Source organism: Macrosteles quadrilineatus, unplaced genomic scaffold (genome assembly GCF_028750875.1).
Source record: "Macrosteles quadrilineatus isolate MER2022 unplaced genomic scaffold, UCM_ALF_1.0 Scaffold_44__1_contigs__length_1017569, whole genome shotgun sequence".
NCBI lineage: Eukaryota > Metazoa > Arthropoda > Insecta > Hemiptera > Cicadellidae > Macrosteles > Macrosteles quadrilineatus.
Window position 1 is genome coordinate 482,956 of NW_026542637.1, and position 27,608 is coordinate 510,563.

At 34.6% G+C, this 27,608-nt stretch overlaps 1 protein-coding gene across 1 annotated transcript in view; it reads left to right on the forward strand.

The window, feature by feature from the left end:
• LOC129005916 (MATH and LRR domain-containing protein PFE0570w-like) overlaps positions 1-27,329 on the forward strand; it is a 46,788-nt gene extending 19,459 nt beyond the window's left edge. Inside the window, exons 7-25 of the mRNA XM_054434955.1 lie at positions 1,015-5,024; positions 5,539-5,649; positions 6,130-6,282; positions 7,398-7,558; positions 9,791-9,884; positions 11,935-12,111; positions 12,349-12,523; positions 14,594-14,705; positions 16,300-16,469; positions 17,043-17,232; positions 18,398-18,577; positions 19,051-19,161; positions 21,040-21,170; positions 21,941-22,127; positions 22,722-22,812; positions 24,277-24,402; positions 25,422-25,538; positions 25,750-25,830; positions 26,412-27,329. Coding sequence (XP_054290930.1) covers positions 1,015-5,024; positions 5,539-5,649; positions 6,130-6,282; positions 7,398-7,558; positions 9,791-9,884; positions 11,935-12,111; positions 12,349-12,523; positions 14,594-14,705; positions 16,300-16,469; positions 17,043-17,232; positions 18,398-18,577; positions 19,051-19,161; positions 21,040-21,170; positions 21,941-22,127; positions 22,722-22,812; positions 24,277-24,402; positions 25,422-25,538; positions 25,750-25,830; positions 26,412-26,549 — 6,515 coding nt within the window. The 3' untranslated portion in view covers positions 26,550-27,329. The remainder of the gene's footprint in view (positions 1-1,014; positions 5,025-5,538; positions 5,650-6,129; positions 6,283-7,397; positions 7,559-9,790; positions 9,885-11,934; positions 12,112-12,348; positions 12,524-14,593; positions 14,706-16,299; positions 16,470-17,042; positions 17,233-18,397; positions 18,578-19,050; positions 19,162-21,039; positions 21,171-21,940; positions 22,128-22,721; positions 22,813-24,276; positions 24,403-25,421; positions 25,539-25,749; positions 25,831-26,411) is intronic.
• The last annotated feature ends 279 nt before the right edge of the window (positions 27,330-27,608 follow it).

The following is a 27,608-nucleotide window of genomic DNA, read 5'->3' on the forward strand; positions in this document are numbered from 1 at the left end:
CTCGCAATTCGGTCTTCTTCATCCATTTTATATCGCTAAATAAGGTCAAACACAAGGAACTAGGCTCCGGGAGACCAGTTACTTCACAGGGTGCACACGGGAGTTACTTCCAGTAGTGATGCGAACCACTCCCCAAGGTCGACTGACTACTGGTAAAGGGGTAAGAGTAGACTAAACCGATTCTGCAAAAGAGGTGCGTGAGGTAAATGAGGGGACAGCCCTGCCGAACACATACTATGGTTTTTATAACGAAAAAAGTAGTGACCCGGAGGTAACTTCCGTGATGCGTCCGATGGAAACAGCGTATATATATATAAGCTCATAGGAACAACAGTGTGCTAGACACCATTTAACTTTTCTTACATTTCTGGGTGTATTGATGGACTAGCCTAAGACAATATATGCACATACCATACTTACACACCATTTGCCAAAGTCACATTACTTTTAACTTTGATTAATTAAAAATAACATTAGCCATTCCATTTTTTGATTCTCCGCCATTCTATTTTTTCTTTATCATTCAAGAGTTGTACAGGTCTTGTTCATAAACCTATTTATACGTTCTGTTTTACTTAGCTCAACGCAACACTTTTTATAGGGGATATTTAATTTGTCACCTCATGAGTACACCAGAAAGAAGTTAGACATTTAGGGCATAAATTTATGGATTTTGGACACAAGTTCTAATGCTAAATAATCAATTCTGGAACTCGACACCATAGCTAAAATTAACTAATAAAATACAGAACAATATTTTGAAACATTATTTGCTGTAAGGTTGCCGGTTAGTCTCAAATTCAATCAATGAGCTTGTTTAATAGGAAATACTTAATAGAAGAATATTATTTGTACTTTTGTATAGGCCTACATCATTTTAATTGTAGTAAACAATATACAGAGTAACAAAACCTCTGACACCAAGTAGGCTCTTTATGAGGTAAATGTGTTATTGTTTCAATATCAATTGTTAGATATTGATTATACAATTTCTAAAACAATTGTTTTTTTTAGGTATTGATGACATTGGAAGAGCATCTGTCATAAATTGTAAAGAAAAGAAGAGTAATGAAAGTAACTTCACAAATCATAAGAAAGCCATGAGTACTCAAGTGCTACAAGAGAAGACTCATTATGTTGAGGATTCAGAGAAAGAATCGTCGAAGAACTCTGAAAAGAATGACAAACTCATGCTTATAGAAATTTCTAGCCCAGCTATGAACAAAACAAATTCAACATTTAGCGATCAAAACACAACCTCAAAAACTGTTGAAAAATCCACATTGTCTGACAGTAGTTTGATTTCTGCAGAAGTAGTCCGAGAAACGAAATTGAATGATCAAATTAAGCATGATCTTACTGAAGATAACTCAATTCTGAGTAGAGAAATAGAATCTTCCAAGCCAAATTTATCCGAGTGTTCTAGTTCAAAAACTTGCATATCTATAGAAGAACCTAGCGATCCCAGAGTTGTATCTTTCTTGTACAGCGGAAAACTTAAGAAAACAATTTTATCTAATGACTCCCCAAATAGTTCCTTGAGAGTTTTAAAAACTGTTTCAAGTTTAGAGTTTGTAAATGATAAACCTAAGTTGTTTAACAAACCTACAGATTCAGGGAATCAAGCTGTTGCTAAAACTCTTGATGAATCAATCAAGCAAATTGACGATCAAAACTGTTTAAAACTTAGACAGATGACTGAATCAATAAAAAAAATGAACATTCCACTTTTTGATTCAATCATTGTACACGAGAATAATGTGGTAGATTCAAGTTCCATGATTAATGCAGTGGGCCCTAATGTATTAGAATTGAAAGTGGGAAGTACTTTAGATGAAGAAGCTTTGGAGTATAAGAACCCAGCAATAAGTGGGAATATGAAATCTATTTTGGATACTTCTATAATCGAAAATGAACATAGCTCTGTGATAATCAACCCTGGCACAAATGATGACTCGCAAAAAATTGAATCGAAATCAGAAACAAAATTAGACAATTCAAATATAGTGATTTCTGACAAAAACTCTTTAGATGAAGACAACAATTTAAACAACGATGAACTTGACATGAAAGAAGAATTATTTAATGGGTTTCAAGAAGTTTCAGATAATGTTTATTCAAAAAATAGGCGTTTTCGTCAGTTCATCACCAGAATAAGTGAAAGTGAAAATGAAGAGTGGTATATAAATGCAGGGAATTTGTCGTTGGATGTAAGAAAGGATTTTAGTTTGTCTAGTGACATGTCAAAGCCTTTCAGTCCCGACCACAAACCATTGAGGAATTCCAATAAAAAAGCAGTGGTGCTTGAATCACATGATAATTTTAATACATTTTGTGAAACACTTCCAAACAAAGCACAATCAAAATCAACAGCTAATCAGAAATCGAAAGGTGAAGAAAGTTTGAAATCGAATCATAATAAAAATATACCCAATCCAATCAATCATAGTAAAGTTGCAATTAAACCAGTAAAACAGAGAGGTGTTACTGACGATGAAACTCTTCAAGATGTTCCAATGTATAGTTCTTCAAAAGAAACAAATACGAAATCTCTTTCGAAAAGAGAATCCACACAAAGTTTAAAAGTTTCTCTTAGTATTGATAATTTAAAAATACCTTCTAAAGCAGAGATTGATAACAGAAGCCGTCCAAAGTATGATAATGAACGTAATTGTAAAACAACAGAAGAAACAATTGTCGATAAAAATAAGAAAGTGACAGGAAGTAGTAAAAAATCTATTAACCAAGTAAAAGATCATTCCAAAACTAAAAACTTCAAAGTAAATAAAAGTATTAGCTCAAAAAACTTATCTTTGGAACTGGCTGTGAATGAGCAAAGTAATCATCGTAATAATGTAACTAATGAATTGCCTTCTTCGAGAAAACAAAACCCTTCAAAAATTCAAAAGAATGAATTGCACAACACAGCTAAAAGAAACTTCAATATGGAAAATTCGCTGATTCAAAAAATTAAAACTGCCATATCAGAAAAATTCAACCGTGAAAATAGCATTGATAGTGTACACCTAACAAGTACAAACTTGGAACACAATCCAGACTCCAAAGATGACCCGTCCTCGAAATCAAAAGTTTTACAAACTGAGGTATCTAACCTAACTACAACACAGTGTAAGAGTAAATTTACTGGTGCAGACATGGACAGAACTTCAGGTAACTCAACTGCAGAGTATGGAGATGAAGAAAATCTAAAATGTAGAATGGATTATACAATATCCAGTGATGATGAACCTTTATCTAATTTACAAAAAACCTATCAACAAAGTGTGAAAACTGTCCTTTGTTCAAAAGACAACCTTCTCACCGAAGGCTTCTCACCACATGATCACATTCAAAATGATGATTTAGAATCGGAAAAGGTGAAAAATACAAACAAAGCACACCTTGACTCCGCAAAACCTGCAACCAAAACTGAACAGATTAACTCTGCTAATACACGTGAAGATTTAAAAACTACTAAAAAGAGGGGTAGGAAACCTAAAAAAAATATAATTGAAGCACCTAACAATGACTCTGTTGTAATAAACAAAGAGAAACACAATGAGACAGCATTTACAGATCTGAACAATCATAATACCACAAGTAATAACTGTACGATAACAGAGCAATATGATGTATGTAATAAAAGCTTGATAAATGATGTTGATAGTCATTCCACACCTAAAAGAAGAGGAAGGCCTCGAAAAATAAAAATGACTGAACTCACTACCACCTCAAACACAAATGAAGTGTCGAACTGGTTTGATCAATACAGTAGTGATAACGAGCTATTAATTTCAATTTATAGTGACGAATTACAAAACATTTTAGTTGGTGGTGTTTTTGAAAAAGGCCAAAATAATCTGAAATCATCAAGTCAAGAAAGAGGGGAAGTGACAGGAATTGATTGTTCCAAAAGAAGTTTGCAAAAACAACAAAGTTTTCAAGGCAAAGGTGAATCCAGCCTGGTTTGTGGCATTGTTCCTAAGAAAAGAAGAAGAAAAAGACTATCAAAATTGGAAATCGATTCTCATGAAAGCTTTCCTGTTACACCTATTTCCTCAGAAGACTGTAAAGTTTCTCATAACGAGGAAGTCAATTCTAAATCAGATGCAAATGAAGCAACATCGAGTGATATTAATGAAGTAAAAGTACCAAAAAGAAGAGGAAGACCACCAAAATCAAAAGTAGTTTTTCAGAGTACTCCTAATGCAACTAACCAATCAACTTGTAAGGAAGATGTAAATAGTAAACTGTGTAATGATATACAGAATATCTCAAATATTGAAACTGACTGTGATACTAGTGTTACTAAACTACCTAAAAAAAGAGGAAGGAAACCAAAACTACAACCAGAACTCAACAATTCTAAAAGCTCGGAAAACCCTACTTGTTCTCCAATGAGTGAAAATATTGATACGGTCAGAGAACAAATATTGGATTTTGATAAAGATGAAGTTGCCAAAAAAAGAGGTAGACCTAAAAGACAACCAGAAGTTTCTAAAAATGATACCAGTTGTAATTTTGAAGGAAAAGACCACAATGCTAGTCAAAATAATCTTACACCCGAAACTAAGAAATTAAAAAGTAAAGAAAGAAGAACGACAAAATTAACTTCAGAGGTCAATGATGAGGAAAATAAAGATAGTAATGTAACAGACATGAACTGTGATGAATCGGAAACTAGCGAACTACTCGGTACCGATCTGATCATCATAAATGAAGAAAAAGTCGTTAGTAGTTCTAGATCCTTGAATAATAAAACTAGGAGATGTAGACAAAAGCCACCACAGAAAGTTGTCAGTGAAGGTGATAATTCTGATAATGGTGGACCCGATGACTTACTAGTCTACGATGATTCTGAAGATGATGAGAGTTACATCCAGCCAAAAAAACGCAGAAGAGCAAAATCAAACAGAAATAATGTTGATGGAGAAACTGTGCAGACGCCAGTCAATAAAAATAACAGTTATAGTAAACCTGGACAGAGTATTTACTTTAGAACAGAACACCATGGTGAAGATAAGGTATGTAATCCGAAATATCTTTATATCAGTAGTAGATAAATTCAAGGAGTAACTGAGATAGGTTATCCAACAGCTTTAATTTTGATTTTTCATTGCAGCCTAATGATCCTAATAATTTTTTTGTCTTATGATAAAGAAACAAATTATGGCTAGTTTATGTAAGTTTTATATATATAGATTTTGACTAAGCATCCTTATAGTTCCAAATGTGAAACTTTTGCTGATATACAATAGACAATGGCTTAGCAAAAAGCTGAAGTAACGTAGCAAATGGTTCTGTACCGGTGTCAATGCATTCCTAGATATTAACAATAACTTTTATCTCTACTAGAAGTGACCTTGCTACCACTGCATTAAATGTATTAGCATGGATTCTCAGATTTTTACAGGCTTACAGTGATTGATATTTCACTTTGATCTTGACTCTCCTTAGATTCTCAGCCAAACGAGAGTTCACTAAGAATTTCACTGTTAAAACAAACATACAATTTACTAATTTATATGTGATTTTCAGATAGTTTGTGGACTTTGTAAGAAAGAAATGACCTACACTAAATACAAGAGTCGACATGCTGTGTTTAAACATTATATGTTATCATGGATTGAAGGAGTAGAGAGCCCTCCGGTAAGCTTGGATTCAAATAATTTTGTACACAAAACTTGCCTTTTTTTAAATTGATTTAAAATCTCGTAAACTAATTGCACCAGAACCTCGATTAAACGTCAATCTGGTAATGTTTCTACCATCAAATTTTAAAATGTTCTGATGACATCATTAATTTTCCATGAGGTAAAAGAATGAGAACCGGTAATAAGGTAATCATTCCCTGTTACCCTTTTGTAATGCGCTGATACATAAATTATAGATCTCTGTAGAATACGCTCTAACTTTTAACCAACCCGAACCAAAAGGTCACATTTTTGTAAACTGTAGTAACTTAACGTCACATCAGATAGTTACAAAAACTAGGTGAGAAAGTTAAATTTTAGACTGTAACACGATCTGTGTTTGGCTTATTCTACTGTGTTATTTTTTAAACATCAGTCCATGAAGATGGGTGACTTCAGTATCTAAAGTGGTAAAACAGATTTTTTTAATTTACAGGATATGACCAACAAGAAGGAGATAGAGGGGAGGCTGTGGTACGCCAAGAAGCGCTTAAAAAAGACTCCGTTTCGCTGCCCTGGCTGTAACTTGCCCAAATTGAGTGCTGTTGGCTACTACAGTCACATTCTGTTCTGTGGCAAGGATTGTGAGGTAAATAAAATAGGCACAGAAGTAGAGATGTGTCATACCAAAATTGATTGATTCTCAATACAAATATCTATAACACAGTTCCCAATGTTTAAACTTTTTTTTATTTTACTAAATTTCCTGTAGGCCTATAGATTGAGTAGGCCTACTATAAAGCAACCCTTAGCTTTATGTCCTTGCACAAAATTTAATTGCAGGGTAATGGGTTGTTTTTTCAGTAGCCATATCAAAATGATCAAAGCAACAATAAAAAATTATAACCAGCCAATTCAAATATAAAACCTTCTAAACACATTAAATAGCAAAGGTAAATAGAGTAAAAAAAATGTTTAACAGGAATGGGCCCGTAATTTTCATGTTTATATTTTCAATTTTCATGTAACATTATAGGCCTATATTTAATTTAAAAGAAGACTCGTGCGAGTCAAATCCAAAGTGTGCCAAGGTCCACTCAATTTTGGAGTAGACTCATGTACACAAACTTGTACTGAGAAGACGAGTTGTAGCTACACAAACAGTCAGAGATGAATTAAGCGACTGGGCATAGTTTTTGCATGACATACCATGGTTACTCGATCACTGGCTTTTTGTAGGCTTACATCATTATATTGCAATTATCCCTGAGTACTACTGTAATAGCTTACTCCCTATATAGAAAATTTACGAAAGTAACAACTCTTTCTAAGTTCGGAAACTTCCCGGTGTACAATTAAGACTCTTTAAGGTACTCTTTGTGGGTAAAATTACTAAAAGGAGAGATAATGATTTGATTTATTATTATTACCTCTATTTATCTAAAAAATAGGGAAATTCACCAATAAAACATATTATTTCCTTTGTACATTATCATGTGCATCACTCACTCAAATTTCTGTTGTGACAATTTTGGAAATTGTTTTATATATGCTTGAGAAAATTTCAGTCAATGATTAATTGTTACTAAAAATGATTCTGTGGCTTGGCTTCTTAGGCAACATAAAGAAAAACCACAGCGGTGATATTGTGTGTACGGTTTACTATTTGATGAGGTTATTAGTTCTATTAGCCAATTGTCGGATTCAATTGAACAAGCTTTGCGACATAAGAGCAGAATAACATAGGGAATGCAATTTTTTCAGGAAAAGGACTCATTGTTAGTGACATGCAAGCTGTGTAATGCAAGAATGATGCCATCTAGTATACAGGCTCACAACTATGTCAAACATAACAAAACTCAGCAGCCGTACGTTCCACAGAACACTGAAAACCAGCCTAGAGGACCAAGAGCTGCTGCTAAGAGGTGTGAATTCATTTATTTACTATCGTCACATCAACGAACAATTTATTATCATCCCAACTATTTATTATTTGATCTATGTGAACTTGATGTCGATGATAGGAAGTTTTTAATGCCTAATAAATATGTGCCTGGCGTTTTTTTTTTAAATAAATTGGCCATATTTATTTGTTTGTTATAAAAATTAAAATGTCTGCCGTTGGGAAAACAGACAATATTTGTAATTTTTTTCACAAATAGTTTATTGCTATATATAATTGTATAGGCCCACTAAATTTCATAGATAAATCTTCAATAGTTTTAAAGGTAATTATTAATAATTATTAATAATAATATTAATAATAATTAATTATAATAATAATAATAATAATAATTAAAGTAATTTAAAACTTGTATCTAAATTAATTCTTAGTAGACTTAAGCCCTACGCAGAGGAAATCATCGGAGATCACCAAGCTGGCTTTATGAAGGAAAGATCAACTATGGACCAAATATTTTCAATGAAAGAGCTGGCCTCAAAGTATTGGGAATATAACAAAGACTTGTACATTATATTTATTGACTTTAAAAAAGCTTATGATAGTATTAACAGGACAAAAATCTGGTCCCTGATGAAGCAGGCCAAAATTCCAAAGAAATTAATTCATCTAACAAAAATGTGCATAAACAACTCCAAAGGAAAAGTAAAAGTAGAAAACAATTACACAGAAACATTTGATATAAATACAGGTGTCAAACAGGGAGATGGACTATCACCACTACTATTCAATATTGTCATAGAAGAAGCTTTAAGGAAAACAAAAAACCAACCTGAAGGTGTAAAAATAAATGGAAATATAAATTTATTGGCTTTTGCGGATGATGTAGCAATAATTGCTGAGAAAAAGGAAGATCTAAAGAAACTAACAGAACATTTTTTGACACATGCAAAAACTGTAGGATTATCAGTCAATGAAAGCAAAACTCAGTATATGAAGATAAGTCGAAGAGAGGATATTAGACCATCCCCCCTCAAAGTCTTTAACTACAATTTTAAACAGACAAAAGAATTTAAATATCTAGGAGTTACAATATCTAACACTAACTTGGAAGATATTGAAATACAAAACAGAATTGCTGCTGGTGATAGAAGCTACTGGAGCTTAACAAAGCTTTTGAAAAACAATATATTATCAAAAGACACAAAAAAAAGGATTTACAAAACAATGATACAACCGGTAGTGTTATATGGATCCGAAGTTTGGGCCCTGACAAAAAAATCTCAAAAAAAGCTAATAACATTTGAGAACAAAATACTACGGAGAATATACGGACCTGTAAAAGAGGGGGATGCATGGAGAATCAGAAAAAACAGGGAGCTGAGAGAGTTATATAAAGAACCAGATATTGTAGCTTTAGCAAGAAGCAGGAGACTCAGATGGCTGGGACACATCATAAGAAGAAGTGAAGAGAAAGTAGTAAAGAAAATCTGGACAGGAAGACCAAGTGGAACAAGACCCTTGGGAAGACCAAGAATGCGCTGGAACGACCAAGTTAAGGGTGATTTGGTGAAGATAGGAGGAGAATTGGGGATGGCGCACAACAGAGAAGAATGGAGGCGGCTAGTTGGAGAGGCTAAAACCCTTCTAGGGTTCGAATGGCCACAGGAGTAAGTAAGTAAGTTTTAAAGGTATCAATTTCAACCAAAAAAGAATTGCATACATTTCGCTAACTAGTTGTTGTTGAATAAATGTTATTATTGCTATATCTGGCCACCATGAAACCAAACCCCTGGCTGGATATAGATTCGTCCTGTATAGGATATCGGGGGCTCTACTATTTTTTTTTATATTTTTTTACTGCAAAATATTTTGCAGCACGCTGTAAAATATTTTGCCTCCATATAATACCAAAGTACAAACAATACACTAATTCTGTCAAATTCAAACAGAGCAGTCAATTAGTGATGGTCAAAACCAGAAATTTTGAATTTCAAAACCAAAACTTCTGGTTTTGACCATCACTAATTGACTGCTCTGTTTGAATTTGACAGAATTAGTGTATTGTTTGTAAGTTGCACGTGAAATCAAGCGTTTGCTACATTTTTCGAATACTCACTATAATGTCCATCTTCAAACAAGTTTTGAAATAATTTTAATTTCCGAGTCCATAGGGAATTTAAGATAAAAATAGGTATTTTGAATCACTTAATAATTTCTAAAGTTCATTGGGTTAAGCGATTGCTTGGTTTTTCAGGGCAACACAGGTTATACAGAAGACCCAAGCTGATAGCAAAGACACAGATGGTCCTGGGTCTCGTGCCAACTCTCCTGATAGGGCATCACAGCTGGTAAGTGAATATCAGGTCTACTCAAACCAAACCAAACATGACGGATGAGTATGTTAACACAATGGAGCTTTAAACAAGTTAAACAGTTTTCTTAATTTTTTTGTCAAAAAGTCTGTTAATAATACGTACCTATAGTGGTTGTAGTGCTCTTTTCATCCCTCGGACAAGAAATAATCTGCTGGAGTTGGAGAACAGCTGTACATTTTTCTGACCTTGGAATATTCTAGGGGGGAATAAACTAGTACTCGTCAAAGTCAAGCTAGGCCTACTACCCCTAGGGGAGCCACACTCAAATTTCTTTCCCGGAGTGCTCAGAAGGAGCCGAGAAAAATCCAGGGGTCTATACAAAGTTGTCACGGCTTTGTCTGATCAATTTATTAAATTTAGTCTAAGGCTCAGAGCTCTAGAAGCGCTCAGTAAATCCTGCAGACGCTCAAGTAGGAGCTATTTCATCCGCACCTTTGTTAACATATTTTTGGTAATTTTTCCTAACTTTTAGATTTACTCTGTAGGACAGACCAGTATTCTATAATTAGTAATTACCAAGGTGATATAATTACTCGTATTAAACTTTTAACTATTTTCTGAAGACGTTGGTAAATAATATAATAAGGAAATTTGCTAAAATGCGCCGATCAGATGAATAAAATGTAGTGTAAAAACCCTACAGAGTCGTCGGGGCCTAATTAACACAATTAAACGAAGAATTTAGGGTGATATGGTTTAAACTGAATTTAACACCAATATCCTTTGTAATTAACTGTTCAAACCTGAACACACCCAAAACTTGATTCTTCAGAACTTAGATGACAAGTCTCGAAGTATTAAAAGTGAATTAATTAACTAAACAAATATACCTAATTATTTGTTAAGCGAACGGAGAAATCGTAATTTTTAAACTAATTAATTAAAATAAAACCAAACGATAGCCACCGCTAGTCACTGGCAGGCAGGAACTGGCGGGTCTAGAATCAAGTCGGCAAAATTTAAGTTATTTAAAATTTAAATCAAATTTTGGAAAGAAAATATGTGGATAAAGGGGAAAAGATTATCGTAAAACGTGAAAGTGATAAACTAATATATCTAACCTTCCGTTTACCTGGATTGTAGACGTATCGTAAGCACTCGAGAGCGTAAGACGTTGTATTTAATTTCTTTTCGGTAGTTGACGAACCAATCTTGGAAGTAAAATCACTTATTCCAGTCCGGTTGAGGCTTTTGCTCTCTGGTGGCGAGTTTAAGGATTAGTCAGCAGCTGATCTGACATTTTATGTTAGGCTAGTCTTCGTCTGTCAACAAACACCGGTCTTGAGGTTAAATGTTATGTCATTGTCAGTGTTAAATATTGGTAAAATCGGTTGGTTTAACTTTACTTGATGAATTGGAGTGCTATTATTAATAAATATGTCGTGTGAGCGTGCGTTTATACTTCACTGAGATTAAAACTAGCCTAAACTGAGTAACACCGCAGATAATATTAGTTAGTTAAATGATAATACATATTGACAAAAAAATTTTTCACCCCACAAATATTTTATTTGTTTTTCTTTAAAAAACTTATCAAGGTTGGGTCAAGTATAAGATAGTTAGGACAGTATTTATCGTAGAGGTAGTCTTTACCAAGGCTACAGATGGTTTCTGCCTATACCAAAGTCCGAAACCCGAAACTAAGGAAAGCAAGAACTTTGTTCAGACTGCAACCTTCAGTAAAAACTTGATTTCACAACCCCTCCTAACAGAAATCAAATGCAAATCCAGTCCATACATAACTACTTCCGCAGACAAGATAAATTTTATTGTAACTGGGCATGTAAACTAAGGCTTCTGAGAATGTAAAAAAAACATAAATAGTAATCTAATGATTATTTATATGATTATCTTAAAATTCAGAGTGTCAATAGACAAAATAACAGTTTCCAGATTTTTATTTTTATATTTTTAGTTTATGATTGTTACTTTCGGATATTTGCAATGTCCTACTGGTCTTATGAGGTACTAATTTCTATCTGTAGACAAATAAACTCAAATAAAACTGGTTCTTGATTGACAGAGACGCCTGTACCGCAAGCCTAGCAAAATGGTGCCTGCTAAAGAATACAACCGTTGGAAGGAATCTCTTGCGGCCAATCACGTAGTAGCCTGCACAATGGAAGGGTGTAACTTTACTGCCGAAAACACAATCGACTTCAGGAAACACCATTTCTCCTGTCCTTTCAAACCACCTCGGGTAAGATTAATTATTAACCATAATTTGATATCAACAGCTCAGTTTGTTTTTAGACGTAGTATGTCTGCTATTACATTTTAGAGCACTACATTGAGTGTCCATGATATGATTACTTGATTGAATAGATCAATTCATTCGAGTTTCAAAGTTTGATCAAAATCTTATTTAAAGTAGGCCACATTGAGAATTAATATTATTCTTGTCACAATTCAAAATGCCGTATTTTCCTGTTCCCAGTTTTATCAATGCCGACACTGTGAGTTCAATTCTCTCAAGCAAGAGCAAATGGTAGATCATGTCGAAGAGAACCATCTTGAAGAGAAACTTGATGGACTTCAAGGATCAGAAGATGATTCTTCAGAGCCTAGTGGTGACGATGAGGAGAAACCACCAAGAGCTGCTTACGCTAGTGGTTAGAACATAGTTTTTGCCCCTATAAATTTTGTTTTAGCTCATACCATTAGCTAAAAATCGTCCTTAATGTAGTTCAAATTTTCAAAACTTGAAAGATTATGTTTTATGATTCTACGAAAACAAAACAAAATATAGTTAAAATTAATGTTATCTATAATTTATCTTAGGTTTTTTTCTTAGTTCTTACCATCATGCTATTGAGTCTCGTTTATCTTTGTGTAGAATTGCTTATTCTACTACAACCAATACTCCTTTGTAAGTTAAAAGCAAAAACTTATCAAGGTTGATTGTTTGTTTGTTCCTGAAGAAGGCTAATGCTGAAATATAGAACTTTTTAAAAAAGTGTGTGATTAGTTCTTATTAATTATCTATATCTATATACTTATTTAATACGCAAGCACAATTTTTGTGACAATTACTCCTCCGAAACTACTGAACCGATTGACATGTTTTTGGTGTCATTGGAAAGAGCGTAACATGAAGTTGTGCAGGAAACCTTCTTTTTAAGGAAATAATCAGAGAGTGAGGCCCTAGGGCCCTTTAAAGTTTTTTATTTCTCCATAAGGATAACAAAAGAGATAATTTTTATTTACAGAAACATATGTTTGTTACTTGAAAATAGTCAAAGTCTACTACATAATAATTGCTGTGTATTATGACTGTTAATGTATACTACATTTCAATCAAGGATTGTGTGCCTTAAACTTAATTCATAATGGATCTCACTACTTTATTTTCATGCTGGGAATAGTAAAATTTAGTTGAGAATAAGTTACCATATTTAGAAAATTTTACTATAATCGATGTATTTAAAATCACAAATCTTTGACATTATTAATTCATTATAAACGAAACAGCTGATCGAGAAAACAATCAAATCATCTACTTCATGTGAATAATGTTTTTACACAAACATAGTTTTTTTACCAATAACATGATTATCTTTTACTTGTGGGTGTATTTTGAGTTTGCAGTTATGAAAGCACCAAGCCAAGTACTGTACCTTTTATCTAATTTTCTTTATAAACTAACCGTATTAATGAATTACTACATGAACTTTACAAGTTAGGACACAACCATATCTAATTGTCATCCAGAAATTATATCATCATATCCAGAAACTAATTGTCAGTCGAAGGCAGAGGCACCCATCTAGAAAATCCAAGTGAGTTTTTAAATATAGAGGTCAGTAGATTGCCAAGACACAGATTATACAAATAAAAGGAGGCAGTGGTTTTATTGATATTAATACATCAAAAAGGGCCTCATTAATGGCACAAGGCTTCATGTGATCAGAACGGTTAACAACAATGTAAAGTAGAATCTAAAGTCCTAACATGGAACAATTGAGTAAGGACATATTTTGATTTCGAGGATAACAAATTTGCCCGTCTGAAACAAAGTTGCCCTTTAAAAGGAAAGATGCTAATTTCTGTTATCTTTGTCATTTGCAGCACAAGCAATTTAATGAGAGAGCAGCACTGTTCTTAGCCAGACTAATTTCAGTCATGAGCAACTATATACTGTACAGTATATGTAGGCCTATATGTTGTTTTAATAGTAGGATAAGCATATTCACTATGGAAAATTCTGACCAGGGTAATATTCCTGAAGGTAACTTTAAGACTAAAATTTTAGTATTTATGGAAGTGCTTTTGTGATAATAATATTGTTTTTTAGTGTTTTTTTTAAAGTGTTTTCTTCAAGCAGCATTTTATGACCCTCAAAATATGCTACATAGGTATATGCTACCTTCACTGCCTATTGGTTTGATATGATAAAATGTTTTGTCAAATGTGTTTTTAAAAGTCTTAAAAAAATAACTAGGTACCCTGTAACATACTTGAACTTGAACACTTATTTATTTACTAAATATAATACGTATACAGCTAGAAAATGGCTGGATTGCTTCTTTTCTAATGCTTTATTATTACTGTATTTAACTTTTGACGAGTCAATATAGGCTATAACATGATGAATTTGTTTTCTAAATTTATATGTTTTTGCGGGGCATTGAGCCGCACAGGTTCACTAGTATTATTATATTAAGCAAAAATTCACTTTTCAGGTTCTACACAACCCTTCAAGTTTCTAAGATATACAGCATTTAGGCAACCAAGAAATATAAAATCAAAGATAAAACGACTCTACACACCGGCTCTAAAATGGACTTATATGCAGTAAGTGTTTGAGTTAAGTAATATAATGTAGCTTTTATTTTAACTAAATAAAAAAATCCAACCAAATACAAAACCTGTAAAAAAATACAAATATCTTAACAAAACATGGATTGTGGATTAACTATTTGTAATATTTGAGTGAACTATCTTTTCTGGGGGTAAGAGAATAATTTGAATAATGTATTTATGAAAACTCTTGTCAGAAAATGATGAGGCAATCATAAACAAATATAGTTAAGTAGGCAAATTGTGAAATCTAGGCTACCTTACAAAAACAAACAACCCAAGGTTAAGTCCAGTAGAAACACAACAACACAAGGTGGTGCAAGAAGCTATTGTAATTAAATTCATTCGTCATGCCTTAATTCCTGAGCTCACAGAGTTCATCACTAAGGCTGGCCATACACAGGACCGGGCAAGGAAGGGCACGCTTAAAAGACGTCCCTGGGCGCCAGTAGGGCAAAATGTGAAGCTCTACAAAATTATGCCCCGAGGCAAGTCGCTGCCAGGCAGAACTTTCTGCGCAAGCGCGGTCATGTGATTTATTCCCTTACGGGTTAATTTTGATAAGGATTATTTTATTTTACAACTGATACAATTTACATAATTATGACTGTAACAATTTGTACGACCAAAGAATACACCCTTTGATACCACTATACAGTATTATTACTACAGTGGTTGAATAACTAATAATTTATCTTGGTGTTGATAACTGAGGAAAGAGAGGACCAACGTTCATATCTTAAGGGTTTCATAAACCACTCCTCTGGAGGTATGACTGTTTGAATTTTGTTTTCTATTCTGCTCCCAGGTATAAAGTCAAATTTAAAAGTTGGCTAAATCGGCTCAAGGCTCAGAAATGGGGGCCAAGAACATGCCCCCCATTGATTACAGTTACAGTTAATTGTTACAGTATGAGCTGTGGTTTTACTTTGACGTGCCTCGCCTCATTCTGTGTGTGACAACAGCAGGACAGGGCAAGTCAGGCGTCTCATCGTGCCCTGTCACGTCCCGCCCCGCCGGGTTCTGCGTGTCTAACCAACTGTTGGTTTCAGGAGACAGAGGATGTTTGCTAAGGAGAGATTGTATCCTGAGGCCCAATGTCAAACTGTGCCAGGAGCATCTATCAGCTCACATCTGCCTGAGCTCACAGAGTCCATCACTAACACTAACCAACTGATGGTTTCAGGAGACAGAGGATGTTTGCTAAGGAGAGATTGTATCCTGAGGCTCAATGTCAAACTGTGCCAGGAGCATCTATCAGCTCACATCTGCCTGAGTTCACAGAGTCCATCACTAACACTAACCAACTGATGGTTTTAGGAGACAGAGGATGTTTGCTAAGGAGAGATTGTATCCTGAGGCTCAATGTCAAACTGTGCCAGGAGCATCTATCAGCTCACATCTGCCTGAGTTCACAGAGTCCATCACTAACACTAACCAACTGATGGTTTTAGGAGACAGAGGATGTTTGCTAAGGAGAGATTGTATCCTGAGGCTCAATGTCAAACTGTGCCAGGAGCATCTATCAGCTCACATCTGCCTGAGCTCACAGAGTCCATCACTAACACTTTCCAACTGATGGTTTCAGGAGACAGAGGATGTTTGCTAAGGAGATATTGTATCCTGAGGCTCAATGTCAAACTGTGCCAGGAGCATCTATCAGCTCACATCTGCCTGAGCTCACAGAGTCCATCAGGTTCCAGGGCAGTGACGGAGTTTGGCAGAAGCTGCAGCGGTTCCAGGCCTCTGTACTTGATGGTTAGTTCCATTCTTGATATGTTTAGTAATCAGTCTCTCTTATCTCTAATGATTAATACCTACGTCCACACTTTGACTAAGGGAGGAGTAGAGAAGGGGTAGGGAGGGGTAGAATGAAGAGACGTGTGTTATGTAGCACGCTAAAACAGTTAGAGTGTTGAGTCAAGTGCTGGTGGGTGAAGGCTGACATGCATCTTCCGCGTACAGTCAGGAATGAAAAACCATTGCAGACAGTTAAACTTTTGTGATGTTATCTATCACTCACCAAAATGGTAAAAACCTAAACTACTTTGGTTTAATTCTACGTTTTCACTTAACTGTGTGTTTTTTCACTTCCCCTCACTGGGAACAATATGTAACTATTTTAATCACTCAATAATAATTATCTCTACACAAAATTGTCTGAACAAAAAATTACAGGTAAAAATAAAAATGTAACCTGATAGTGAGGATCGATGACAAAGTAAAATAATGCCTTGATAACTCTGTTCAATTTTGTGGACGCCTCTGCGAACTCCACTTAGTAACCAAACTAGTATTTAATTTTTTTTAAGTGAGTCATCTTGTTAACAGGTGTGGCAGTGTTGTTTGCTGGAGGGCCTGTCTGGGCTGTATCCTGGGCCCCGATACCTGACTATGAGGATCACCAGTATCTAGCAGTAGCTACACACACCAATGTGGAGTCCACCCATGAGATGTCCTCTTTGTACAACTACCCTGGTATCATCCAGATCTGGTCACTTGGCACTATTAAAAACACTACGTGAGTTGAACCAACACAAGTAGACTTCTCATCCCATTTTAAATGTTGAAGCTCGTTTTTCGTGTCTGGTTCATGTACTGTGACACTGGGTGCTAGTGTCAATGAAATTTTGTTTCTATTATTTTATAGTTCATTTCTTGATTTGTGCTTTACTGTTAGGTTATATAACTAGGGGAGTTATTGTTTATGATTAGATCATATTATTTAGTTAAACACGGTTTTAAATTACTGAAATAACAAGAAACAAATTGTAAAAAAAACATGAGCTCTGCAGTACACCGTACAGAACTAACAATAAAATTGTCTTCAGCTGTTCTATAAGGATGAGAAATATACTAATGGAGATGTTTTATCTATGGTTTAACTTAGTTGAACCATCTTATTCATTTTGTTGAAGGTTAAGTGCTAGATAAGACTTGTCAGTTATAACTTTGTATTTTAATTAAGACAGGATTTTTTCCATGGGGGTTCCTTCCACTTTTGTTGCATCATAATATCCCCTCAATATCATGTCCATTTTATGTTAAACTATTTTTTGCTCCAGCAAACACATTTGGAGCTTAAAAAATCTCTTGGTTCCTCCTAGTTTTTTTTACAATCCATAAATAATTGCATAAACACTAGAAGAAGATATTCCTTGATTACACCTAACCACAAAAACACAGTTTTTGGACTAAAACCTTGCCGTATTGCTGATATCTTGAACTGAGGAACAAAAAAAAATATTAATTTAGATCAGCACAATCTGTCAGTGACTCAACTAAGACTATTTTGACTAAAATCTTACGACAACTTTAAAATGGAGATGGACTGTCTAGTTGTATCAATAGTCAAAGCTTGCAGCTATCGATCAATATTTCTCTTTTCTGCTTCCATTTTATTTTCATAAAATGAACTGTGTTGTTTAAAAAACAATGATGTAAGAGCTTACTGCACATGAGTAATTACTAATTGGCCAACATATTTGTACATGTAATCCATATGAACAAATTAGGATTACAAATTAAATACAATTAATGCAAATTCTCTTGGAATAATCAAAATCTAGGATTGAGATGAACTGAATACGACCCTAATTTTCGGATATCCGCTCATCTCTAACATTTAGTTAGACTTAATGTAAACAGTAAATGTACTGTGTGTTAATCTCGTTGAGTTGTTGCAGTCGTGAGGCAGTGTGTCCCCATATGGTGGTTGGTATAGCCCAGAGACGGGGCCCTGTGTGGGGCCTAGCCTGGTGTCCAGCGGGGGTCTACACACAGGACAGGATAGGACTGTTGGCTGCTGCTTGTGGTGACGGCAATGTGGTAGTCTACGCTGTGCCACACAACACTAATACCTCTGGGTAAGTCTAATGCTGATTTGAACTTCATAGTAATGTTAAGTGTTTGCAGTAGAGTCTTCATTATTTGACCTAAACATGTTATCTTAACTATGCTTTAGTTCACTATAAGTTATCATTTCAGTTTGGTTTAGTTAAAGTGAAAAATTTGGTGTTTTGGTCAGAAATTAGTAATCGACATGGCACACGATTTTAATTATACAATTTAAGATGTTTATGTTATTCCTAAACTGGTTACAGCTACAACATGAGAATTGTTGTATGTTTACTACTTGTACTCTCTATTGTCAAATGCTCATAAACTGGCTGGAATTTTTTTAAGTAAGTTAGTCGTGTACCTTTTGATTTTTCCCTAACATTGTCCTAACATATTACTTCTCTCTCCAAGATAGTATGTTACAGACTCATAGATAAGTTTCTCCTTTGTTACTAAACAAATTATGCATAGTTTATAGTCAATGTTTTGATGTTTCTAGAGACCCGATGTCAAACTGTTTGTCTTTGAAGCCTGTTTGGGAGTTGAAGCTGGGATGTGAGATGATGTCGCAGTGTACCTGCATAGATTGGCATTCTGCGGCTCCACATAGGTAGTACAATACAAAACAGTGTTTGTCTAATGCTCATTCATGATATAATAACTTTAATAGTTATTAGTAAGAGTATTTTTGTGTGTGTATATCTTACCTTGTGTTGCTTCTCCAGTTCACTTATACTGAGGTTTATCTATACATATCTTAGTATATCTAAATAACTAAGTATACACATCTAAGTCTTTTGTTATATTTAAGTCCCTCTCATTCACATTATTGATAAATTATCTTGCTAAAATGGGTAGAATGCCTGGGGTGATGTTACATGGCTCTACCATTGACTACAGTATACTAGATTATAGATCCAATGAATGGGCCAGCTCTAGTCAGTCATTGGTTCAGTTCAAGTGTAACATAATTGAATAAGCTTCTCACAGATAAACTGCTGCACAGAAGAAACACTCCATGTTACACCTAAGTAGTGTCTACCATAGTCACTGGTGTCTAGGACAAAGTCCAACACTGCCCCCCCCCCCCCCATGTAGTACAACGCTCACGGTGTTGAAGGACCCCTGTGCCCTGTGCAAAGTGCTCGCCACTCAGGCTTTTCCTTGCTCATCACAAGTATATTTCTGGTACAACATTCTAGGGCTGAAAGCGCACAGCCCTCCCCCCTGTAATTTCCCTCTTTTTAGTCCAGTGAATAGAGGTCTGTAAACTTACAAACAGTCTGGTAGTTCTAAATTTTTTATATGTTGTAAGTGTGATGGTAAGTAGGTGTTTAAAATGCAAAATGCACGATTCTCCCCCCTCTGCGCCCGCCGCCATATTGGAAAAATTAAAAAATTTGTTCTTTTTAGAGATTTTCGCCTATATCTCCGTTTTGGTCTGTTTTAGTGAAGAATATGTAATGTCAATATTGTAGACAATTAAATTTCCTATAATATAAGTTTAACAATTTGTTTCTAGGACTTATGGATACGAAAATATAATTTTTTTTGGATATTTTGCCAAATTTCTAACTTTAGATTGCTGTAATTCAGTAATGGCCTATTCTAGGAAAACGAGTATCACAATAAAATTTATAGAGAATTTGATTACCTACAAAATGTTTCTATTTTTTAGGCCAACCGTTTGGTTTGGGGCTGAAAAAACAAACAAAACAAATTAGAAGAATGGATCTAAAAGTTAGTAGCTTCTTGATGGTTTGTAACTGGACCATCTTGTAGGTATAGCAATCCCTCATTGGCCTTTAGATAAATTATCCTGGCTAAAGAAACCGGCGATCTTAGTCAGTAACAAAGCCACACAGATCAACTCACTCCATTCTACATAAGCAGGATCAACATGGGTTACATGTTGTGTAATATGGGTACCTTGCATTCATATTCTGCTTATACCTTGTGTGCACTACTGTCTTAAAGTAATGATAATTGATTTGGATTGAAGGATCCAATAGTTTTGAACAAGTTATCCTTTTTATATGTCTTTATTCAGATGTTAATGAATCCGAAATCGGTAATTGGCAACAGTACACTCTGTCATATTGGTACTTGTGTTATTATACGGAGGCAACATATTTTACAGCGTGCTGCGGCAGTTATGTTAGGTTTGGATATCATAAATATGTTTGTAGGAATGTCCTCCTTTCGTTATGAATCGAACGATAACAGATGAGTCATACTTTGTCATATTTATTACCCTAACATAACATCAGCTTGCCCAGCGTACTGTATAAGGGTTGCCTCCATATAATACCAAAGTACCGTCATATTCTCAATTACTCTACTGTATTTATTTTTATTTTGAAACTGGCTACAACATGGTAATGGAATGTATGGTTCTATCCATAATCAAAGGTATTACCCTCCTATAGACCACAACAGTTTGACAGATTGTGAGTCTGATTGTAATGTTTTCCATTTGTTCTTGTAGTGTCATTGCTGGAGGTTTTGCCAATGGGATGGTGGCTCTTTGGGACCTTGCCACCACCTCTCCCCTACTCAAGTCTGGCTCTACCCTTCTACCTTTCAAGGTCATTGAAGCCCATCAATCGGCAGTTAAATGTAAGTTAAATCTAAACATGATCATTTTTTGGAAGAGGCGGGAAAATGTTTTTGCTCACAGGTGGCTAGCTTGTAGTGTGGAATTCCAATGAGTTTTATTCATTGGTTACCTAACCTATTAAGATCCTCCTCTACTCTTCGAACACTAGCCTAGGGACACATGTTGTACTTCATCAGAACTAGGCCTAGTGTGCCTATGTCCAATGGACGCACTTCGTGTTTAGCCATTTCTTAAACGACCTAGACTGCAATCCAATCTAGTCTTAAAGAATAATCAGTTTTACTTGGTGGATGTGCAAAGTGAAGTGCGATCAGCAGTCAAAGATACGTACATACCCATCAAATTGTTTTAATTTTGTACAAAAAATTTTGCTTCAGAGATGTTCTTACTTCTTTTAGAACTAGATGTGATACCTTGTAGTTTTTGTTTTATTGGTGTGAATTAGTAATTCTCAAGTTGAATGGTTGATATAAGTTTCTACTATGCTTAAAGTGCTGTAAAAAATGCTGATTGTACGGTGATTTCATATATGCGGGTTTTTTTAGTGGTAACTTGTTCCATTGATTAACATATTCAGTTGTAGATTTGTTATTTACATGGGTCAGAATAAAGTTTATTTTGTCTGGTTTATTTAGAGGGTATATTATGGTTTACTGTTTGTGCCTTCCTTAACAACTAACCTTATGGCCTACACAAGTAAGTTGAAAATTTAAAGCAAAAAAATTTGACTTTGATCTTTTATTTGAGACTGAAATGTTGATCTTTGTAGCTGTCAAGTTGTCCTGCACGGAGGGAATCGTCTATATGATGTCAGCCTCTATGGATCGTACAGCTAAGTTCTGGAACCTTGACGACACCAGAGCTCCAGTCAGCTTTCTACGTAAGGCCTGTGTGACCGACGCAGTCATGACTAACAACTGGCTCATGTCTATCAACTCTTATGATGACGTCTATAGGTACGTTTGAAATATTACAATTCTAAATTAGTGGTAGGCCTGCCATTTTCAGTAACTAACACCAGGCCTACTTGTAATTTACAGAACAATAAATACAGTAGAGAATTGACAGGAATAAAGACACTTTTACGTATGAATCCTCTTTTCTTGAATTGGTCTTAAGTTCCCAAATTGTTGTTGTACTCGTTTTCAAACCCGATAATTTTTGGTTTGTTGCAAAAAAATAGTTGCTTTAGGACCCAGATGTCATTGTAAGTAGGCTATCAATTAGTGCTATCCAACAAAAAGTTACAGGTAATATATTCATTAAAAGTTTGCATAATTTGTAAAATAATGCAAAAAATGTATTAATTTGAACACCCAATGTTAGAAAAGTACATAATTACTTCATTTAGTTTATTTTTATTCAAGTTGGTTCAATTCAGTATTATTTGCAGAAATCTGACGTTTTTGGTCTGACACACTGCCGATCCCACAAGTACGATTATCAACTGTAATTTGGAAAATGTCAAAGGCCTAGAGAAAAACAAAACACTGTTAATTCAACTTCACCATTCTGTTTATCAATATAGTCATAGTTTAATAATTTTTCAGTCTGAACAACTCCCATGTGACCGGATGCACCTTCAGAGATTTCTTCACGAGTGCCAACGCCAACTTTGTAATGCAACCGGGCACAGTGTGGGTGAGTGTTTCATTCCTCAACAATAATGAATAGCGTTGCAAACCAACTGCCCGACATTGGAGACTTATATCTGGACTAGCTGTACCCGCGGGCTTTGCCCCATTTAACTTCATAAGTTAGCTCGTTCGCATGGCTCAATCATGTCCTGGTTGTTTAGGTTGGAGCTCGTTCGCTACGCTAACTCGCCTCCAGGTTGAAGTTTGTTCGCTACGCTCACTCACCTTTTGGTTGCAAATTAGCTGTTGTCATAAATTTAAAAGAAATAATAGTGCTGCACCCTGTTGGTAATCCTTGTAACTTTAATGCTATTGAACATCATAGAACAGAACCAACTTGTTTAATTGAAACAGCTGCTAAGATTCATTAATTCCATTTAAATATGAGTACTCATAAGGTTAACATGGGAAACTCCAGAGCCACTGGGGCGGAGCCCGAGAGTCCGATCAGAATAAAAACAGCTTAGTTTTCCTATTTAATGTCTAAAGAATCAGTGTACCAAATTTCAGCCTCCTAGGTAAATGGGAAGTAAGAGAATTAGTGATGAGTGAGTGAGTGAGTGAGTCAGTGAGGGCTTTGCCTTTTATGTATATAGATGTCAGTTTTATGATTTTCCATAATTGATGTCTGGGATTACCATATTTTGCTCATTTGAATGGAAATAAGTTAATTTAAAAATTACTAAACCTCACATGTATTCGGTCAAGTAAATGCTAATGGATACACTATAAATGTCACAAAACTAGCAATGTCGTGTTTCGTGATGTCTCAGATGCCGTACTGTTCTTTGCAAAATAAAGTAAATAAATGAAAAATTCCCGTTAAGCCATGTGGTTTTCCTTCATAAAATGGTGTTTTTTTAAATACTTTTAATACTTAATCTGAAATAGTGATCATACGAATGGAGGTATTTTAAGCCAAGTATGAGTGGAGATGGGTGTAGGATGAGTGGCGTAATCTTGTAGTCTTGTTAGTGACTAAGGCCAACATTTATCTGAAGACATAGCTGTCAATTAATAGCCCAAACAGCCAAAGGCAACTAAGGGACCTACAGTTTATAGTGGAATCCGAACCACATTTTTTGTTGTAATTAACGAATTGGTCTAATCATCAGGATAGTAATGCGGATAGTCGTAGTACTCACTAGTGCGGACGTCAATCTACACCAGGGAATATTACATCCACAGTGCATGCCTATAAATTTTCTACAATTTGTGACCTCCTTGTTGCTGGATTACAGGTCGATGCCACCATCCCAGTCATATACTCTCCTTCACTAAGTTTATACATAAAACACATTAAACAGACATTGAATATCAAATCCAATCAAATATATATATTTTCCAAAAAAAATTGAAGTAGGATATTATGTTCCAATCAGAGTATGAGATGAACTAAATTAATATCCATAATAATAATACACTACTTGCCTATATATTACTTTATAAGAAGATTTTTACACCGCAGGGTCTCTCCTTCAATGACTGGCTGAATGGGTGTGCGTATGCCAGTGAGATGGGCAAAGTCAGCTCATTCTTCCGCCAACAGCTTCTGGTCACTGAAGACTCCAAGAAAATAAACAAAAGCGCAATTGTACGTATTAACACTTGTTTTAAAATTCTAAGTCTACATTATGTAACATAATTTGCTGAACTTGACATACCAACAGTTTTGTTTTGCAGTTTTTTATTTATTTATCTATTATGCATGGTGTGCTCTTTGGACATTTGTATGTGCTCTTTGGACATTGTTTTGTAAATCAAGAGGAATGCATCTCTGTTTTGTATTTTAGTTTAGTGTTAGTGACTTGGCCAATTGTTATAAACTGAACGGCTCAATAAATCTTGAATCTTGAATCTTGAATCTTGTTTGTTTTGACACGGTCAGTTTGTTTTGAATTCCCTGTCGCTGGCTTAAGAGAATTTTAAAAGCTAAACGACAAGAAAAGAGGTCCACCAGTACAACATTCGTGACAGAGCCAAAATTCCTTTCCCTCAATGTCACTTAAGTTTGACAAAAGATTGCTTGCTCTCAAGATGATAAATAATCTGCCTCAATAGGTCAAGATCCTTTCCAGGCAGTTTAAAACGAGTCGGGATTGGCTAAAAAACAGTCTTTACTCTGTCGAAGAATATTTTAAGAAATCCTTCAGCGACTTATGAAAGCTCCTTTTGCGGCCTTGGTAACAGAAAAAGGCTACTTTATTTGGTTTAATTACTTTAAATGTAAATAGTAAAAGAATGAAATGGACTCAATTATCCAGAGATATCAAGGATTTTGGCATTGGCAGTGGTACTAATTTGGAATATCAAAATTATGTTGTTGGTTTTTCTTTAATTTTCTCATGTATTAGCTCCTGAACACTTATTTTACTTTCAATGGAGGTAAACATTACCTGATTACTGTCAAAACGATCCTGTGTACTACTAACGTAAATGTAAATGTAATTTGATTATTATTCTCCTATTATTTAACATTATCAAGTAAGCGACTATTCCTTTTCAAATAAATACCAGTACACTCTACTCTTTTAATCATAGTAATTGAATACTTTTCCCCCTAAAGATGTAAGTAATTATTTCTACTTATTTTGCTATTGTACTTTGTTTCAGATTGAAGATTTGGCTACATGCACGGCTCATTCTATCAAAGACGACTCCGTCCTGACCAGAGGGTTTGGAACTATGTACCGAGACTGTGTCTCCACTATGGGACTCAAGTTTGAATTTGTAAGTCTCTTACTAGAAATATTTAAGGTATTAATAAAGTTTGTTTGTCTTTAATAATGCGAAGTTGTATCATATACTCATTCAGTTGAAAAAATCCATCTAAGCAACGTATTATTTTTTTAAATACCTTTCAGTTACGAAATGAAATAGTAGGCCTAATGTGAACAAAATGTAAATATTGTATGATCTTGAAATGTTTTTTAATTTCAAGGGTGGAAAATTAAAAGGAGGCAAGTCGACTGTTTGCAGCAGTGACAACATGGACAGTTTCCCCATCCGTTCATTCAACACTGTAAGTAGTATTTATTTATATTAGGTTATTAAAGAGAGCAACTTTGACAGGTGCATAACTGTGCTTTGTTTGATTATACATCTACTGGTTTGACATTTTATAACATTTAAATTAGGAATAGGTTGATTCCAAAAGTCAATTCTCGATATCCCCCAACCACTCAATGTCGATTATGATGCCAATTCCCCGACACGTCTTACTGCTATTGTGGCAATAGTGCATGACGACTATGACATTTCCGTTACCGCAGGAGACGATGATGATGTCTCAATGAATACTCAACTCAATAGTTGCATGTAAGAAACCAACTAACTAAACTAATGTAAAAGTATAAACTAGTATGTATAAACCATTGTGTCTTTTCATTTAGTCAATACCTACATTTGCCTAGGTACCATATCTTATCTATGACATCTAATAATTAATTTTTTGCTGTGCGGTAACTACTAGACTGCGGGATAAGATGATGATGTCTATAAGGCCACAATAGGTAGGGCCTAGTTTAGATTAGTACGTACTTTTCTTAATACTTTTGTTAGTCTGAGGTTTACCTTTTATCAGTAAATCACAATATTTTGCAGGTATCTTGGAACCAAAACATGAACAGTTTCGTTTGGTTGGCCGCGGGTATGCAGTGCGGTCTAGTGGTAGTTCCTCGAGTCAGTAGTCTTCACCCTAACGACCTGATCGAACTGGAAAAGCTCAAAGATAACCTATAACACTGACTTTCCTGTGTAACATAGCTGTATATAAAGTTTGTTAATATATGTATAAACAATTTTATAGAAGTGTTTAAGTTTAGTGATTTGAAGTTGCATTTGAAATACAATTTTTAACCTAGTTGGTATCTTGACGTATTTTTCTTATATGAAGCACAAGTTTTTAAGCAGTTAATCCATAGCTGTGTTTCTATCTTGATTATATGTTGTCAAATTGTGCATTAATAATTCATCTAGACTGAAAGCGCAAGAAAATTAGGAGAAAAAGTATTGGCTACCTATTAAAACTGGTTTTGTATCCGTCATAATTTCTAGGCATTTCGTTGATTTGTTTTAGGGCTTTTACCCTCTGTGAAATTGAAATTATAAGGTGTGAAATTTGTTACCTCAAAAATTAAGGCAAATTACTTACAAATTCAACTGAACTTAAGTGTTTATGTCTAACTATTCTAAACTTATGCACCTCTATTATATGTAGATACATTTTGTAAAGTATTAATGTATATAGATTTAAACAGCAATCTGAACCAAAAATGATATCTTAACCCATTCCTGACTGAGTTATTTGTCAAGTGTCATGCAGTTAGAACTGAGTAAAAAAGGGCCAATGTACCATGTTTTAGTAAAAAATTCATTAAAAATATAATTTATGAAATAAATGCCTAACACTTGTGCTTAAATTGATCTACATAAAATTTCCTTTCATATGACACTAATTTTAAATAACTAATATTTTTTTAGCAATTTTCAATACATTATGCATTTTTATATATGCAAACAAACAAACCTCAAAAAATAAAAATAAAAAATTTGTTAAGTCTATTTTTTATTATTTATAAATAGTATTCAATTTGTTACACAAAAAACTTCATTTGGTTTGTTTATATATAAAATCCTTCATTTTATAGCTATTTTTGTAAAACTAACTATGCTAAACGGCAAAATAGGCCTAGGCCTAATACAATTTTTGCACCAAAATTTCATGTGTACTAAGATAAAGTGTTGGGAGTATTGAAATAAATGGGAAATAATAGTCTAAGGATAATTATATTACTTTCG